Here is a 17,871-nt window from a genome sequence, read left to right as displayed (position 1 = left end):
CAGCTACAGAGAAGGTGCAGAGAAAGATCAACGCTAATATATGAGAGATCTGTTCATAAGTCTAATAACAGCAGGGAAGAAGCAGTCCTTAAATCTGTTGGCCAAGCAGCATCAGAGGAGCAAGAAGGCTGACATTTCGGGCCTGCTCCTCTGATGCTGCTTGGCCTGCTGTGTTCATCCAGCTCTACACCTTGTTATCTATGTACACATACATTTATTTTAGAAGTGTGCTCATTATCTTCAAGTTTGTAAACTATACTTGGAATATTTCACTATTGTGTTAACTGTGCTGGTTTCTTCCTACTTATTTGATTAAATTCAGTCCGGAAAAGTTCATCTGGCAAAAAGGAATACATCTTGAGTAAATGAGCTTTAGCCAAATTACAATGGCAACTCATCATCAGTTAGTTAGGACTAGAATGGATAATCTTTGACATAGCTGCCACATATTCGCACTGTACCTTAAAAGTACTTGTGAAGAAAATAATCTAAATAGACAATTGCACAGAAACATAAAATTCAAAATAATCTCAAGTACAGGCATGAGGAAGAGGAGAATTATTTGAAGTGTATGACACAAATAAGACTCTGACGGGTCTTATTTTCACCATGTCCACTTCCAAGTGAGACTTCAAATGAATCTGTCTTAATGTTTCAGAACTAGTTTTAGGTTTCCAAAGAAGGGTCACTGGACTCAAAACATTAACTCTGTTTTCTCTTCACAGATGAGACCAGACCTGCTGAACTTCCTTGAGCAATTTCTGTTTTTGTATATTTTATTTCTCTTCAATCACTATAATGCTCAATGTTTCCTCTGACTTTTAGATGCCACTTGTTCATTTTGGATGGAAGAACAAAAAAAAAATACAGATTATTATTTAACTGGAGAAAAACTCCAGAAAGCTGCAACACAAAAGGTATTTGGGGGTACTTGTGCACAAAACACAGGAAGCCAGCACACAGGTGTAGCAGGTAATCAGAAAGGAGAATGGAATGTTGGCCCTTATTTGAAGGGCTTGGAATCCAAGAGGAGGAAATTCTTCATGCAAATATACAAAGTGCTGGAGAGACCATATGTGGAGTACTAAGAGCCGTTTTGGTCCCCTTATTTAAGGAAAGCTATCATTTCACTGGAGGCAGTTCAGTGACATTTCACGGTGATAATCCCCTGGAATGGAGGGACCATCTTATGAGCAAATGCTCAACAGGTTGAGACTGTACTCACTGGAGTTTAAGATTAGAGATGCTCTCATTCAAACATATAGGATTCTTAAGAGTCTCGACAAGGCAAATGCTAAGAGGATGTCACCTCATGGGAGAATCTAGAACCAAACAGCATAGTCTCAGGTATAAGGAGCACCATTTTAAAACTGGGATGAGAGGAAATTGTTTCTCTCAGTGGGTTGAGTCTTTAGAACACCTTGTCACAGAAAGCTGCGAGGACAGAGTCTTTGCATATATTTAAGGCTGAGATAGATTCTTCATCAGCAGGAGAATTAAAGGTTACGGGGAAAGGGCAAGAAACGGACGTGAGAAATGTCAGATCAGCTATGATCCAACTGAATGGCGAACGGGCTCAAGGGGCCAAACAGCCAACTCCTGTTCCTATGCCTTATTGGCTAAAATTAATTTCATTGCACTTACCTTGTTAGGCATTTTCAAATTTTGCATCAGCTTGGGGAAATCTCCCACAGAATTAGAAAAAGATTCGAGGAGCAGAGCAATATCCAACAATGGATGATAGGAATATATTGGCAGAATATTGCAGATATATTGTGTCCATTGAAAAACTTGAAAACAAAATCCCTCAACTTTAGAAAGCAATCCCAATTTTAAACCGTTACGTCAAGAATTATCAGTTTTGTTCTCAATATATTTCATTAGTTCGAAAGATGAACGCGATTTGCTGGGCTGATGTTGATTTAGAGACTCGCACATGGCAGCTGAGCTGTTATTGCAGCTTGTTGAAATAACTTTGTTTATAAAGGTCTAAGGTCAAGAGTAAAGCCATTCACATCAAAATTTAAATGGGTACTTACTTCTTCCCAGCTGTCTCACGTGAATAGTCATCTCTGCAATAAAACTCCTGAAAATGACATGCACAACATGAAATTAACGCTGTCATTTCAGCACTTCCACCAAACCACTGATACTGAAATTTATAATAAATTTCATTAATGCCCAGTACATTCTGAATAATAGTAAACAAACTTTTTTTTTAAAACTACAGGTGTAATTGTTTAAGTGGCAATATAGCATTCTGTGTAAATGCATCAGACACAGGAGACAAAACTGCTGAAGACAGTGATCTAGAATTTGAGAGAGTTTAAATGTCCCCTGTGTTTGAGATTCTAAGCGGGTCAGATGTCTAAACAGTAAACAAGCTCATACTTCAAAGAGATCCAGAAACAAATACAAGCATCAGTTAAACAATGCCAATTATTAGCATATTACTGGCACAACACTGATGGCTAAGTCACGAGTGGTGGAGAAGTTACAACTGTCATTAGTGAACATACCCACTTCTGAGCTTACTGTGAGGTAATTGATGAAGTCATCCTTCGGCCAAGGACACTACCCTGAGGAACACCTACAAGTATGTCTTGGAACTGACTAAGTGACCTCCAACTACCATAACCACCTTTGTTCATGTCAAATATGACTCCAACTCCAAGCTCCAAATATTACTCCAAGCTTTCCCCGAATCTTATTAATTCCAGTTTTGCTAGAGCTCCTTGATGCCATAATCAGTTTAAATACAGCCTTGATGTCAAGGGCAGTCACTTTCTCCTTACCTGTGAATTCAGCTCATTTGTCCATGTTTGAACCAAGGCTGTAATGAACTCAGGAGCTAAGTTGCTCTGCTGGAAATCAAACTGAGCATCAGCAAGCAACTTATTGCTGTGCAGATGCTGCACAATACCACTGTTGATGATACCCTCTATCATTTTACTGATGATCAAGAGGAAATTGATAGGGTGGTAATTGGTTAGGTTAGATTTGTCCTGCTTTGTTTGTACAGGACATACCTGGACAATTTTCCACACTGTCGGGTAGATGCCAATGTAGTCTAATTGTTCTGGAATTGCTTGGCTAGGGTCATGGCATGATCTGGAGCACAGGTCTTCAGTACTATTGCCGGAATGTTGTCAGAGCCCATAGCCTTTGCAGTGTCCAGTGTCTCCAGTCGTTTCCTGATATCACATGGAGTGAATCAAATTGGCTGAAGACTGGCATTTGTGATGCTGGGGACCTCTGGAGGATGCCAAAGACCATTCCAAAACTGGTAGGGATTACATTGTATGGAAGTCATTAAGTTTCACAAGCCAAATTTTGGCTGATTTTCATCATCCTACTGTAAATCACAATTAAGTACAGCAACTTAGGAAACCCAATGTTTGCCATATACAAATTTTGGATTATTTTAGAAATATTTGCCAATCATGGCATGGAAGCATTTAATAAATCCCACACTCAATTATGAATTCACTTTTTACCTGTGATACAAACAAAATAAAGGATTGATGTAAATAACAAAACAATGTTCACTAAAAGCCAGTGAATTTCCTACTCATGAAGGACTTTATGCTCTATCTTAAGTATTTAATCTTTTGCATGCAGTTTTTTCAGCTTCTGGTCAGAGTCATAAAATTGACATAAAACTGAATACTCATCGATGTAGTAAATTCAGAGAGCTATTTTCTATTGGAGATAAGCTCAAATACATGCACTGATATAAACGAAAGAAAACAGAACGCAACATACAAAGATTTTAAGACTGCACAATATCTGCAATTTTAAAAAAAGTCAATGAGATGTATTTCAGAAAACGATTCATGTATTTAGCATAAACAGGAACATTTATACTCACAGCACTCTATATATACAAATATAGTTAATTTTATCCATGCATTGGCATCTGAATGAAAAACTAGTGAGATGGAACTATCTTCCTGAATGGCTAGTTCCGGTAAAGAATAAACGAACTGTTGTACAGTCATAGAATTCAATTTTTAGGATTATTTTCACACATAAATCCACAAACAAGTTTGGTTGTGCATTTCCAAAGATATTGACAAAAATAGGTTACCCTGTCCATTTATGACTCAGTCCTGGAATCTAGTTCTTGGTATCCAGTTTTTCTTCAGCACCATGCATGCTTTTAATCTGTATAACTCACTTCTGATCCTATATTGGGTCAACTGAGATCAAGCACAGCAACTTCACGATTCAGAGAAGCCTGTCAATAGGCCCAATATCCACCATCCTTGGATGCCAGTATGTTTCTCTGCCAAACTCAGTAAAATTCCAATCTCCATCAGCCCTAGGTCCCCTAGAACACCTATAGGAAAAGTGACACCAGAAATCAACAGCTATCTATGATTGCTTGTACCATCATTCCTACAATGGAAGGATACCATGTGATAGCTTAGTGCAGCCTAAGCAACATCACATGTTTGCAAGAGAGATTTCTGGTGTCACCTCACCCCATGACAGATTAAAGGAGTGACACGTTTGTCGTCACTTTTATTTAGCTTTCTACCTATTCATCTCTGCTGTAAAAATATTTGCCACTGCACTTTAAAGTAGAAATGCATCAATGTTGCACATTCAAGATATTACCATGCAAAGTTGCATTATATTTTAGGAGATAGCATGAAATGTGATAATTTAGTACTTTCCCAAAAGTAATACAGTTTGTACAGTAGATTCCTGCTATTTGGCCAAGCAGTCATAAAATTTCTAAATAAACGGAAATCATTTTTGAACAATATATTGCAGCCTGAAGTCCAACAGAATTATACACATCCGTTTATTTATTTCCAAAATAGCAGGTGTCTACTATATCATACTTAAATGTTCTTAGCATTCATAGGGGTACTGGACAACTACCCCACAGAAAGCTCTATATAACAAAGGCAAGCTGGCTGAGAAACATACTGGTACCATACCATGAAGTATGGAACACCTCAGTTTTTAAATCAAAAGAAAGCACCATCAGCTGTAACAGAAACATTTTTTAAGAATAATTTTAAAAGTGTTTTTCCTCCAAATCTCTTTTGGACAAGCTAATACAACACATTACTTCCCTGCTCCTTTCTCTTTCAAAGTGCATAACAACATTCAGTCATTTCTACTGAGATAAAGGATCAGAAAAACACAAACCTTATACTTTAATATTGAAATATTCAAAAGCAACTAAAAAATCTTAATGTAATCTAAACAATACACTACAGCTTTGCTAAAATTTCATTTTATGTTACGTAGATAAAATCTACATTACTAAAGATTAAACTCCTTAAACATTGAACAGTTGCTGTACAGTTCAAACAGATAAAATGAGGCACAAGCCATTTAGCATTCAGCATTAAGTTCATCCTACAGCATTGTTACCAAGCTCAATAAAAGCATCATGAGGCTGCAGATGGATCTTGAAGTGTGTTTCTGCTAATTCCCTGAACTCTATTTATTTCTGGCCTTTTTTTATTGATTCTTACATATTTTCCCAAAGCATGATGGGAGATCAAATGAGCAGAAAAAACCAAGTTCTCATGCACCCATTAGATTGTTCAGAATGGCAGTCAATAACCTGGAGGACTACTGGTCAGCACTGGCAGTACTTTTGATATAAGGTCCAGGACAGCTAGATAAAAACTAGAAAACAAACAAGAATTTACATTTGAATAATATTAGAAGTTTATTTTGAGCATAATGCACCTTTGTCACCTTGGCAGTCTCTGTCACCTTGGCAGTCTCATGGCAAAAAAAGTTTCAAATGATTTCTCTTGTATTTTCAAGTTATTTTGTGTACAAGTACCCAACTAATGCCCAATTTAGGAAATAACAAGTAAGAAATTCTGGTAGCTTAAGGAATAAGTAGAACTTACAATACACCACTTCAGTCCTAAAAGCAATGCAAGCACTTCTCAATAATATGCATTTGATTTGTTAATTATTGTAATAGCATTAACAAGCAGAGGTCTTTCCCTGGGAGGTTACTGGAGGGTTAAATATTAGCCAGGATAATGCTATTCCTATGGTAATCTTTGCATGGACTACAGTTTATCTATCCAAGGGTGCAGACAGACTTATCGTTTACTTTTTCATCCAAAGACAGCATTTTCAACTGTGCAACACTTCTCCAGTACTGAAGAATCTGCCAAATACGTGCTTACATCTCTGAAGTCCATTTTCACTCCACAATCTTCAAATAGAGATGTATACTACCACTGGGCCAAATCTGATACATTTAATAGTAGCTTGCAACGTTTGTAATTCTTCGTAATGATTTTCTGAATTTAAAGAGCATACATTTGATGTACTTAATATGACAGATAGAAAATAAATTATGAAATACCTATTCAACTAGGTATTACTCGGTAGCACATAACCTGGTTCCTGCTAAAGGGATGACATGCCATTGAAGCTTTTCATCTTACATTCATCAGGATAGAATTGCAAGAGTATCTAATCTTAAAAGGTGAACTTACAACTTTAAAGCTATGTTATTCTTTATTGTGTAGCCCCTGGAAGAATTACTGCTTTTACATTAAGCACAGCTGTGCCCTCATCACTAATGTGGGAAACCATGCAGGCAACAGCTACATTGCTCCCATCACTGAAATTTAGCCTCATTTAAGAAGTAGGGATTAAAAGGATACTAATTTACCATCTCAGAATTGCATGTAATAAAAACCATAGAGCTTACTATTAAAGAACTGCTCAACTGATTCAAATTAAAATATGCCAAACCTGTTGTGGTCAGGTCCAACTTGTGAATACTTATAATCTGCTTGAATCTTCTCTTTTTGGAAAAATTGATTAAGTTGAGCTTTGGCATTTTCAAGTGTCCAGTTGCCATGAAGACCAGCATTCAAATCCAAGCCTTCAGATTCCAGAGTCTGGGGAGGGAAATTTTTTTTTCTTACATAAAAATTACTTTCTCTAAATACAAGTTGTCATGACTAAGTTTTTAAAAACCTTATAAATAAGAAATACCATAAAATAATGCATTTATTCCTGTAATGGTCAAGTATCTAAATGGACTCCAAATGTGCTGAGCACTTAGGTGTACCTCTTGGTTATAGAGAACTCTGAATGTCAACTGGTATTTTAACTAGGAAAAGACAGGTCAAAATGGTGTTGGACAGCATCCCTACTCCCACTTGCCAAGGATCCATTACAACAAAGTCTGATCCTGTTTCCAAGCAGTGTTGTTATGTACCCTTCCAGGAGTGAGAATCTTAGCTAATCTTGCTCATTACATAATCTGAAGACATCAACACCAATTACAGTGCCACTGCATTTGATCAAAGATCAAAACTCCTTGTGTGGCCCAAGGTCACACCACACAGTGACCCACTGTGAGACTAAGGGATCTCATGTCTGATTATTTACTCTATTCGTTATGCAGTTAGATATGAAAACAGGCACAAACATACTTCTGAATTGACAATGTCGAAAGACAATCTGAGCAACTTTCCATTCAAAGGTTTCATCTCTTTATATACATTTCAGTTTTTTTACATAACTTAGTACAACAGATTCAAAATTCAACGGATTTCACACAAAAAAAATGTTGATAAAAGGTCACAATGATATTTCTTCCACATATGATGCCAGACCTGCTGTGTACTTGCAGCATTTTGTTTTTATTCTGGTTTTCCAGAATTAGCAGAATCCTTTTTAAAAAGAAATAAAATCTCATTTATTAACATGTGTTGCACAGAAAATACCCTTTACAGGTTTGAAGACATTTACAATACAACTCTTAACACCATATACATAATCTCTTACTGCTTGGGCTTCCTGTTCATCTCTCCTCTCATAATATTCCTTTAAATTGGCTCCACGTTCCCAGTAACCACTGAGTCCACCTCCTCTGCCCCCTCCACAGTCAACATCTGCAAACACAAAACCATTCAACCAATAGTAGTTAAATAACATTTTTATAATTCTTTCTACAACACACTCAGATCAAATTTAGTAGCACACTGATAATGCTTTCAAGTTGCTGGTGCTTTATGTAATCATAACAACATAAACCTGAGTTTTTTTTTTAAAAAAAGGACCAGTACAAAAACCATTTCGCATAAGGGCACTATTACGCATAAAATAACTAGTTATATTTTCAATTAGGTTGTGGTGCACAGAAATTTACAAATTTACCACATTTAAATCCTGATCAATTCTAATAAGAGCTGCCTTAGTTGACTCATAAAATGTTATGGCAGAGGAAGATCCTATTATGCCTCCACTGGCTGTTTGATTGAGTTAACCAATTAATCCCATTCACTGTTTATTTCTGATTTCCCAATTTTCCCTTTTTCATCTATTTATTCAATTAGCCATCGAAAAAGCTTCCACCATACTTTCAACCAGTACATTAGAGGTCACAACAACTTGCTGTCTGAAAAGAAAAAATTGCCAATCACCTTAAGTCTATGATATCCAGCTATCAATCCTTCGATCACCAGTTTCTCTTAATTTACATCACAATCATCTGCTCTCTGGATACCTACCGACAGCATTTGTTATATCTCAGAAATGAGAAATCTGTTCAGCCTTGCCCATCTGAGATCCAAGACAAAGGTAAACAAGTTCCTCAGAATTGCTCTACAACTGATGTTGCAGTAGCATACCGTAGAGGAACATCTTCGGCAACAAATAGAAGACTCTCTGCAAGGAGTTTGGTTTAACTAGAACAAGGTCACCAAAGCAAGAGTCCTGGAAGATAATTTATTCAGCATTCACTCTCGGCTAAGTTAACATGTGTCGACTCAGTCACATTCATCAGTGAGTGATAGCTGAATACCCAAAGATGTTCCACACAATGAACTTGCTACTAGGTCACAATCCTCTGGACATCTGCACTTCTGATACAAAGGGAGCAGCAAATGAGATACAAAGATGATGGACACAAGCAACTGAGAGGTAGTCGACGATGGATGAATGTTTACTGTTTTGAGGGGCGCTGGAAGATATAAGACAAATTGGAATGCTCAAGCGGTGAAGAAGAGAACCCAGGGAAAAGGACAGTTCAGAAAAGCGTGCATGACCTCAGCCTTCATTTGCAGAAATCGCAGCAGCGACTGCCATGTCAGAGGGACTTGAACTACAAGAAGCAATATTTAACACGGAGTTGACCATCCAAACAAACAAACGTCACAACATGGGATGGCTGGGATGGGTATATGACAAGAGACAAAGCCATTCATAATTTTGAACACTTCTATCAAATCCAGTCTTCCCACCCTTCTATGTGGTACAAGTCACATGTTTGGAAGCTATCACAAGGATCTGAGCAATCTGCTTCATTACATTTTGTAGATGGTACACTACTGTCACAGTACACCAGTGGTGAAATTGAAGACTATGAATAGGTGCTAAGGAAGTGGTTGTTTCTCCTGGATGCTGTTGAGCTTTTTGAATGTCATTAGGAGCCGCACTTATCTAGGCACGTGGGAGAGCATTCCCTCACTCCTGACTTTCGCCTTTTGAATGGACATATTTTGGGAAGTCAGGTGAATTACTTTCCACTGAATATACAACCTCTGTACAGCTCACAGTATTTACTTGCTGGTTCAGTTATTTTTCCAGTGAGTAGTTCTATGGACCAGACCGAACCCTCTTCAAATAGATCAAGGAGATAGCCTGGACCCTAACTTTTATCTTATTTAAAGGCAAGTGTAAGGTGCTGCGTTCCAGATGTAATTTGATTGGTTACACTAATCCGCTTTAAGCAAAACAAATTTTATTCTTACCCTACACAGTTAAAAGGCAAACAAAAGAACAAAGAATTAGTATAACTTCAACTCTATTGGAGAACTTAACAGAATAATACTGTATATACTTGAAAAGAAGTTGATCTCATGTAAAAGTCAACCCCCTATTTTTGGCCAAAAGATCTGGAATTTTCCATATATCTCGTGGTAAAAGTCAACCCTAGTTTTTCACAGATAACAGATCAACATTTGTGAGTCAAGGTTTTATCCTGTACATAAATGGTACAATGAGGAAATGTTCGGTGAGACTGTAGGAGAGTCAAATGTCAGATAACTTTATCAAAAATAAACGCTTAAAATGTTGTTTGAAAAACTTAAACGACAGTAGACAAGAGAAAACAGAGGGAAATGGAAGAATTTGGCACACAAGTTTAAGACACACGAGGTTAGAGTCAGGTAATTACCACAAGTCATTGTGTTTTTCTTTATTCTTTTAGTGATCACTTGGGCTTCTGCTAATAATACGATATTTTGGACTGTAACGTGAATTTCAGCCCCTCAAAAGTGTTATCCATGTAACAGTTGACCCCATAAAGTCTAAAAAAATTCAGCTTTTATGAGTTATGGTAGATTATTTAATTGCTAAACTGTTCCAACATAGTAACATCCCATAAACACACCTTTGACAAAGGCAAAAATCAGTAAATACATAGTGTCACATGTGATTCTGACAGAGCACAAAAACCCAAGCTCTTAGCTGTAGCTGAGAGATGTAAGCTGCTTCCACAAACCATTTCAAAACTCCAACTAAAACCTTGGTTCTATGGGAGCCTGACTCCACCCATTAATGCTGCTTCTATTGTTCTAACTTTAAAAAAAAAATCCAAGGCCTCACAAGCTGTTTACTTTATTGGCTCCAAATAGACAGTTCTTCACCGGTCTTAAAAGCTCTCTTCAAAAAGAACTCAACAAAATACACCTCTTACAGCCACAGAATTGTCACAATAGTGATATTGATGCATCACATTTCTATTATAGTAATGTTGCTGAATATCAAAGGGAAGTTGTTAAATTCTCTCTTTTTGGAGTAATCACTGCCTGGCACATGTGTGGAGTTTATGTTTTTTGCCACTTATCAGCTCTTGATGCATGCAAGTATGGAATACTACAGTTTCTGAGGAGGTGTAAACGGTACTGAACACGTGTAATCAGCACCAAACATTCCCACTTTTGAACAGTGATCACTCTAATTTTCTTTCAGGTTTCGTGGGCCTCCAAAGTCTGTACGTGGCAGTGACTTTTGGGACTCAATTTCAATGCTGATGCTGATTGCCATGCACAGGACACTGGAACGGATGCATGTGCAGCTTAGACAAAACATTGCTTCTGACCTTAGATTGTCACTGATGAAGATGGTTGATTCTAGGACACTACCCAGAGGAAGTCCTGCAGAATCGTCCAGGAGGTGAGAAGACTGGACTCTAATAAAAACATCTTACTTTGTGCTCAGTCCAGCAGTGTTGAACACTATCGCTGATTCCCAGTCTTCAATTTTACTTGGGCTCCAAGATATCAAATGCAGCCATGATGTCAATGGGAGTCATTCTCATGTCATATTTTTTGTCTAATTGCATTCCTGGAATACGGCACTACTTTTACAAGGCTGCCAAATTCTGGGAAGTAAAGGTTTTTAAAAAATTTGTTTCTGAGATATGGGTGTCATTGGTTAGGCCAACATTTACTGCCTATCCCAAACGCGCTAGCAAACGTGCTCCTGAGCTACCTCAAGAACTGCTGCAGTCCTTATTGTACATATAATGAGCTGTTGGGAAGGGAATTCCAAGATTTTGGTGATTTCGTTCTGAGTCAGAATGTTGTGTGGTTTCAAGGGGGAGTCCATGCAGTGATGTTTGCATGCATCCGCCTGCTTTGGCCCTCTAGGTGGTAGAGGTCATGGATTTGCAAAGGTGCTGTTGCAGGAAACTTGGTGACAATTCTGCAGTGCGTCTCTGTCTCCAGTGTGTGTCAATGGTAAAGGAAGTGAATGTTGGAGGTGGTCAAGGGTTTCAATCAAGCCACCTGCTTTGTTCTGGATGCCGAGAAGCATCTTGAGTGTTGTTAGAGCTGTATGCATCCGGGCAAGTGCACAGTATTCTACCACATTCCTGACTTATCCCTTGTAAATGGTGGGCAGACTTTGGTGAGTTACCTACTGTAGACTCTTTGCCTCTGATCTGCTCTTACAGCCACAATATTTATATAATTGGCACAGTATACTTCTGGTGAATGGTAAACCCCACAAATGTTGACAGTGAGGGATTCAGTTACAGTAACGCCATTGGAACGTCAATAGGCCAATGATTAGATTCTGTCTTGCTGGAGATAGTTACTGCTTGGCACTTGTGTGGTGTGAATGCTACTTGCCAATTAGCAGCCCAAGCTTACATGTTGTCCAGATTTTTTACATATGCATTTAGGCTGCTTCAGTAACTGAGGAGTCACGTATAGTAGTATTTTAACATTATGCAATCATCAGCAAGCATCCCCATTTCTAAACTATTGGCAGAGGGCAGGTCATTGATGAAGAAACTGAAGATGAGAGTTTAGACATATGTTAGCAATGGACATTTTTTGTCATGTAAAAATCATATGGCGCTAGTATTTAATACATATATGCTCACTGTGTCCAACATCTACAAAACTGTGGGGGAAGTGACTACAAAGAACTTAGAATAAAACGTACAAAAATAATCATAATAGACAAATGATTAAGCTCACTACAGGCCAGGTATTACTACCTAAACTCAGCTTGTGTCTCAAATGGTGAAAATATTAACTTGTGTTTCATGAAATAAACAGAAACTTCACCTTGAATTAGCTTTCACTTGCTGTTTTAACACCTCCCAAACATACAGAAATATGTTCAGAGTGCACTATAAATGCATGATACGGTCCTACTTTAAAAACAATGGCTCACCTTGCTCTTTTTTCACAGCTAAGCGAGGAGCACTGGGCACACCAAATGGCAATTCCTCCAGCACACTACTTTGACCACTATTAACACTATCAGGTTCAAATCCCTATGAAAAATCAAATAAAGTAACAATCAACATTTAACTAAATAGTTTACATCCACGAAGTGCACATTCACAGATGTATGATATGTCAATAGGTGATCAGATAGACTGCCAAGATCAAGTACAAGAAGAACGGAATTGGTGGAATTAAGCAAATGACTCTGTACAAGCCTCCTTAATTTTGTAATTGAAAATAAGTGTCATAAAAGAGGTACATGCAAGTTTTAGGTGTTTTTCATTCATATTTAAGTTCAAGTTTTTGAACATGTGAAACTCCTCTTCTGTAATATTTATCTAAGCTAATAGCCCACAAGCTTTCACACCAAAAACAACCCAAAACTTTTGATAAATTCATCAGGGCAGGAGGGGAAAATAGAACGTAGTTTGAAGCATTCTAAAAGTTGAAAGAGCTTTTAATGCTTCATAAAGTCATCTGCATCCCGAGATACGATTAAACACTCAAATAGAATTGGTTCAATAATGAAATACAAACTACAACACAAAAGGTAAATTTCAAATAAAACTATTGCTTTACTGAAATAATGAATAATACAAATAATGAAAGGAAGAAATGATTAAATATGCAACAACCTTCAAACTGGGAACCTCATCAGCTTTCATCGCTCCAGTCCTAACAAGGTAATTGACAAAATCCCTGGCGGCGTTTGTCTGGGCATCCTTTTTGCTGGTAGAATTTCCCATGCCAGTATAATTAAATCCATCTATTCGAACCTAAATAAAACAGCGTCATGTGTAAATGTTGTCTCAGTTTCCTCTTTCCAATTCACAGTTTTTACAGCACGGACTGCTTGACAAAATACGATGATATTTAGTTTATACACTCAATGATTCAGACACGTGTTTTTGCCCGAGCAAAAATCACAATAAAGCTAGAACATAGACCAGTACAGCACAGTACAGGCCCTTCGGCCCACAATGTTATGCCAACCTATTATCCTACCCTAAGATCAAACTACCCAGCATACCCTACATTTCACTATCATCCATATGCCTATCCAAGAGTCACTTAAATGTCCCTAATGTATCTGACTCCACTACCACCGCCAGCAGCGCATTCCATGCACTCACCACTCTCTATGCAAAGAACCTACCTCTGACATCTCCCCTATATCTTTCTCCAATCACCTTAAAATTACGCCCTCTCGTAATACCCATTTCTGTCCTGGGAGAAATTCTCTGACTAACCACTCTATCTATGCCTCTCATCATCTTGTACACCTCTATCAAGTCATCTCTCATCCTTCTTCGCTCCAAAGAGAAAAGCCCGAGCTCCCTCAACCTTTCCTCATAAGACCTGCCCTCCAGTCCAAGCAGCATCCAGGTAAATCTCCTCTGCATCCTCTCGAAAGCTTCCACATCCTTCCTATAACGAGGTGACCAGAACTGAACACAATATTCCAAGTGTGGTCTAACCAGGGTTTTATAAAGCTGCAGCATAACCTCATGGCTTTTAAACTCAATTCCCCTGCCAATGAAAGCCAACACCATATGCCTTCTTAACAACCCTATCAACTTGGGTAGCAACTTTGAGGGATCTATGGACGTGGATCCCAAGATCCCTCTGTTCCTCCACACTGCCGAGAATCCTGCCATTTACCCTGTATTCTGCATTCAAATTTGACCTTCCAAAATGAATCACTTCACACTTTTCCTGGTTGAATTCCATCTGCCACTTCTTTGCCCAGCTCTGCATCCTGTCAATGTCCCGCTGCAACCTACAATAGCCCTCCACACTATCCACAACTCCACCAACCTTCACGTCATCGGCAAACTCACTAACCCACCCTTCCTCGTCCTCATCCAAGTCATTCATAAAGAAAGATCACACAGAGCAGAGGTCCCAGAATAGATCCCTGCGGAACACCACTGGTCACCGAGCTTCAGGCTAAATACTTCACTTTCCATTTACTATCACTCTGTCTTCTATTGGACAGCCAATTATGTATCCATACAGCCAAATTTCCCTGAATCCCATGCCTCCTTATCTTCTGAATGAGCCTACCATGGGAAACCTTATTAAATGCCTTGTTAAAATCCATATACACCACATACACTGCTCAACCTTCATCAATGTGTTTTGTCACATCCTCAAAAGAATTCAAAAAGGCTTTTGAGGCATGATGTGCTCCTCTCAAAGTCATGCTGACTATTTCTAATCAAATTGTGCTTTTCCAAATATTCATAAATACTCTCTCTCAGAATCCTCTCCAATAATTTGCCCACCACAGAAGACAGACTGACTGGTCTGTAATTCCCAGAATTATCCCTATTCCCAATCTTGAACAAGGGAACAACATTTGCCACCCTCCAATCATCTGGTACTACTCCAGTGGACAGACAGGACGCAAAGATCATTGCCAAAGGCGCAGCAATCTCTTCCCTCGCTTCCCGTAGAAACCTTGGGCATATCCAGTCTGGCCGAGGGGACTTATCTATCCTCATGTTTTCAAAATTTTTAGCATATCCTCCTTCCTAAAGTCAATCTGTTCGAGTGTTTCAGCCTGTTTCATGCTGTCCTCACAAACGTCAAGATCCTTCTCTCTGGTGAATACTGAAGCAAAGTATTCATTAAGGACCTTCCCTACCTCCTCCAACTCCAGGCACAAGTTCCCTCCACTATCCCCAATCGGCCCTACCCTCACTCTGACCATCCTCTTGTTCCTCACATGAGTTTAGAACGCCTTGGTGTTTTCCTTAATCCTACCCACCAAGGCTTTTTCATACCCACTTCTCGCTCTCCTAAGTCCATTCTTCAGTTCCTTCATGGCTACCTTGTAGCTCTCGAGAGCCCTGTCCGATCCTTGCTTCCTCAACCTTAAGTAAGCTTCCTCCTTCCTCTTGACTAGATGTTCCACATGTTTTGTCATCTCAGGTTCCTTCACCTTACCATTCCTTCCTTGCCTCAGTGGGACAAACCTATCCAGTACTCGTAGCAAGAGCTCCTTAAACAACCTCCACATTTCTGTCGTGTATTTCCCTGAGAACATCTGTTCCCAATTTATGCTCCGCAGTTCTTGCCTAATAGCATTGTAATTCACCCTCACTCAATTAATTACTTTCCCATGCCGTCTGCTCCTATCACTCTCTATGACTATAGTAAAGGTCAGGGAGTTGTGATCACTATTACCGAACTGATCTCCCACTGAGAGATTTGACACCTGGTCTGGTTCGTTGCCAAGCACCAAATCCAATATGGCCTCCCCTCTAGTCGGCCTATCGACATGTTGAGTCGGAAATCCTTCCTGGACACACGTGACAAAATCTGCTCCATCCAAACTATTTGCACTTAGGAGGTTCCAGTCGATATTAGGGAAGTTGAAGTCACCCATGATAACAACCCTATTACTTCTGCACCTTTCCAAAATCTGCCTCCCAATCTGTTCCTCAGTGTCTCTGTGGCTATTGGGGGTATATAGAAAACTCCCAATAAAGTGACTGCTCCGTTACGGATTTCCACCCATACTGACTCAGTAGACAAACCCTCCTCGACGACCTCCCTTTCTGCAGTTATGATACCATCCCTGACTAGCAATGCCATTCCCCCACCTCTTTTACCTCCCTCCCTATTTCTTTGGAAACATCTAAACCCCTGAACATCCAACCACCATTCGAGCCTGTGTTATCCAAGTCTCCGTAATGGCCACAACATCGCAGCTCCAAGTACTGATCCATGCTCTAAGTTCGTCACCCTTATTCCTGACACTTCTTGCGTTAGACCTGTATTTTTATGAGGATACTTCAGATTGCTTGACCATCCCCCTTCTTCTGAAAGACTGACTCTAATGTTTCCAACAATATTACAGAAGGATGTAGCCCCTTTTTAATTAGCTTTCTTTTTCCCAGGAAAGGAAACTAAGTGTGCTAGGCACAGGTGCTTAACACGAAGAATTAAGTGTTGCAGAAGTGGAAGAAAATGACAGATTACTTAGGAAAGAAGGGGGCAATATAACAGTAAAATGACATTGTAGGAGGAGAATGCTTAGCTGAAAATTAGAAGGGAACATAAACTAAAACACCAGGGCAAACAAGAGCTTAGCAGATGCGTATCTGCCTGCTTGGCAGACAACAGATTGTGTAGATGATCGAATATATTTTGCAGTTATATTACTATACTGTATATTGTTTTATTCTAGGACTTCCCTTTTTCATGAATACCAAACATATTAATCTAACTTATTCATTGGTGTGATTAATTGTATTTGAGCCCAAGGTGAAACTTCTCTCTCCCCCCAAGCAAATGAACTGCAGTCTCTTTCACCAGAAATACCAGGATAGATATATTTAAGGTAGAATTCCTTAGGTGCCCATTCAATTCATCCTGACAATAACTAGTTGGTATGTGATGTTAAAAGGCCTGGAAGTCAACTGATTCTCAGTGTCAAAACCACCCAAATTTCAAACCAGCAAATATCCAAGTCTGACCTTAGCCACAAAGTAAACAATTTCAAACACGGTCTCACAAAAACAGGAAAACTCCAGCAATTTATAACACAAAAGTCTAAATTCCACACTCCCTATTTCTGTTGCCAGAGTGCAGGCAGTTATTGACATACAAGGTCTGAGGCAGGGTAAATTGGAAAACAGGCCAAAATTCACAGAACATAAAACTAAAAATATCATACCTCACAAACAAACTTTTGCCTATTCTTGTTACCAGCTGCACGGATATCATAACTTGGAGTGACCTTGCGCTTTCCACACCAAGCATACAGGAAGTTCTTTATGTCCGTCATGGTTCAACTAGATTCTTGACAATTTCAATGCTAATTATTTGCTCCCTGTGGAAACAAAAAAGCATTAATTTAAAGAAACAAGAATGAAAACATTAAAAATTCTAGACAAGACATTTAAATGAAACATTTTCTAAGTCTACTCTTGAAATAGTGGATTTTTTTTTGAGTTGCTTACTAAATTTCCCATCTTCACCATTAATCAGTTGGTAGCACACTCGCCTCTAGTTCCAACATTCTGGCTTCAAGTTTCATCCCAAGACTTGGACACAAAAATCTAAGCTAACTCATCAATGCGAAATGAGAAAGGTGAGCATT

General features: G+C 38.8%; 1 protein-coding gene across 1 annotated transcript in view; it reads right to left on the bottom strand.

Annotated features, from left to right (window-relative positions):
• Positions 1–17,600, bottom strand: part of dhx9 (DEAH (Asp-Glu-Ala-His) box helicase 9) — a 92,333-nt gene extending 74,733 nt beyond the window's left edge. Inside the window, exons 1-6 of the mRNA XM_048602112.1 lie at positions 17,446–17,600; positions 13,394–13,534; positions 12,703–12,805; positions 7,798–7,904; positions 6,754–6,902; positions 2,040–2,086 (exon numbers count right to left, since the gene is read on the bottom strand). Of these exons, the coding sequence (XP_048458069.1) occupies positions 2,040–2,086; positions 6,754–6,902; positions 7,798–7,904; positions 12,703–12,805; positions 13,394–13,534; positions 17,446–17,556 (658 nt within the window). The 5' untranslated portion in view covers positions 17,557–17,600. The remainder of the gene's footprint in view (positions 1–2,039; positions 2,087–6,753; positions 6,903–7,797; positions 7,905–12,702; positions 12,806–13,393; positions 13,535–17,445) is intronic.
• Positions 17,601–17,871: the final 271 nt, after the last annotated feature.

This window comes from Rhincodon typus, chromosome 10, assembly GCF_021869965.1.
Source record: "Rhincodon typus isolate 14 chromosome 10, sRhiTyp1.1, whole genome shotgun sequence".
Lineage (NCBI taxonomy): Eukaryota > Metazoa > Chordata > Chondrichthyes > Orectolobiformes > Rhincodontidae > Rhincodon > Rhincodon typus.
The sequence above is the reverse complement of the archived record's forward strand: the minus strand, read 5'-3'. Positions and strand labels throughout refer to the sequence as shown.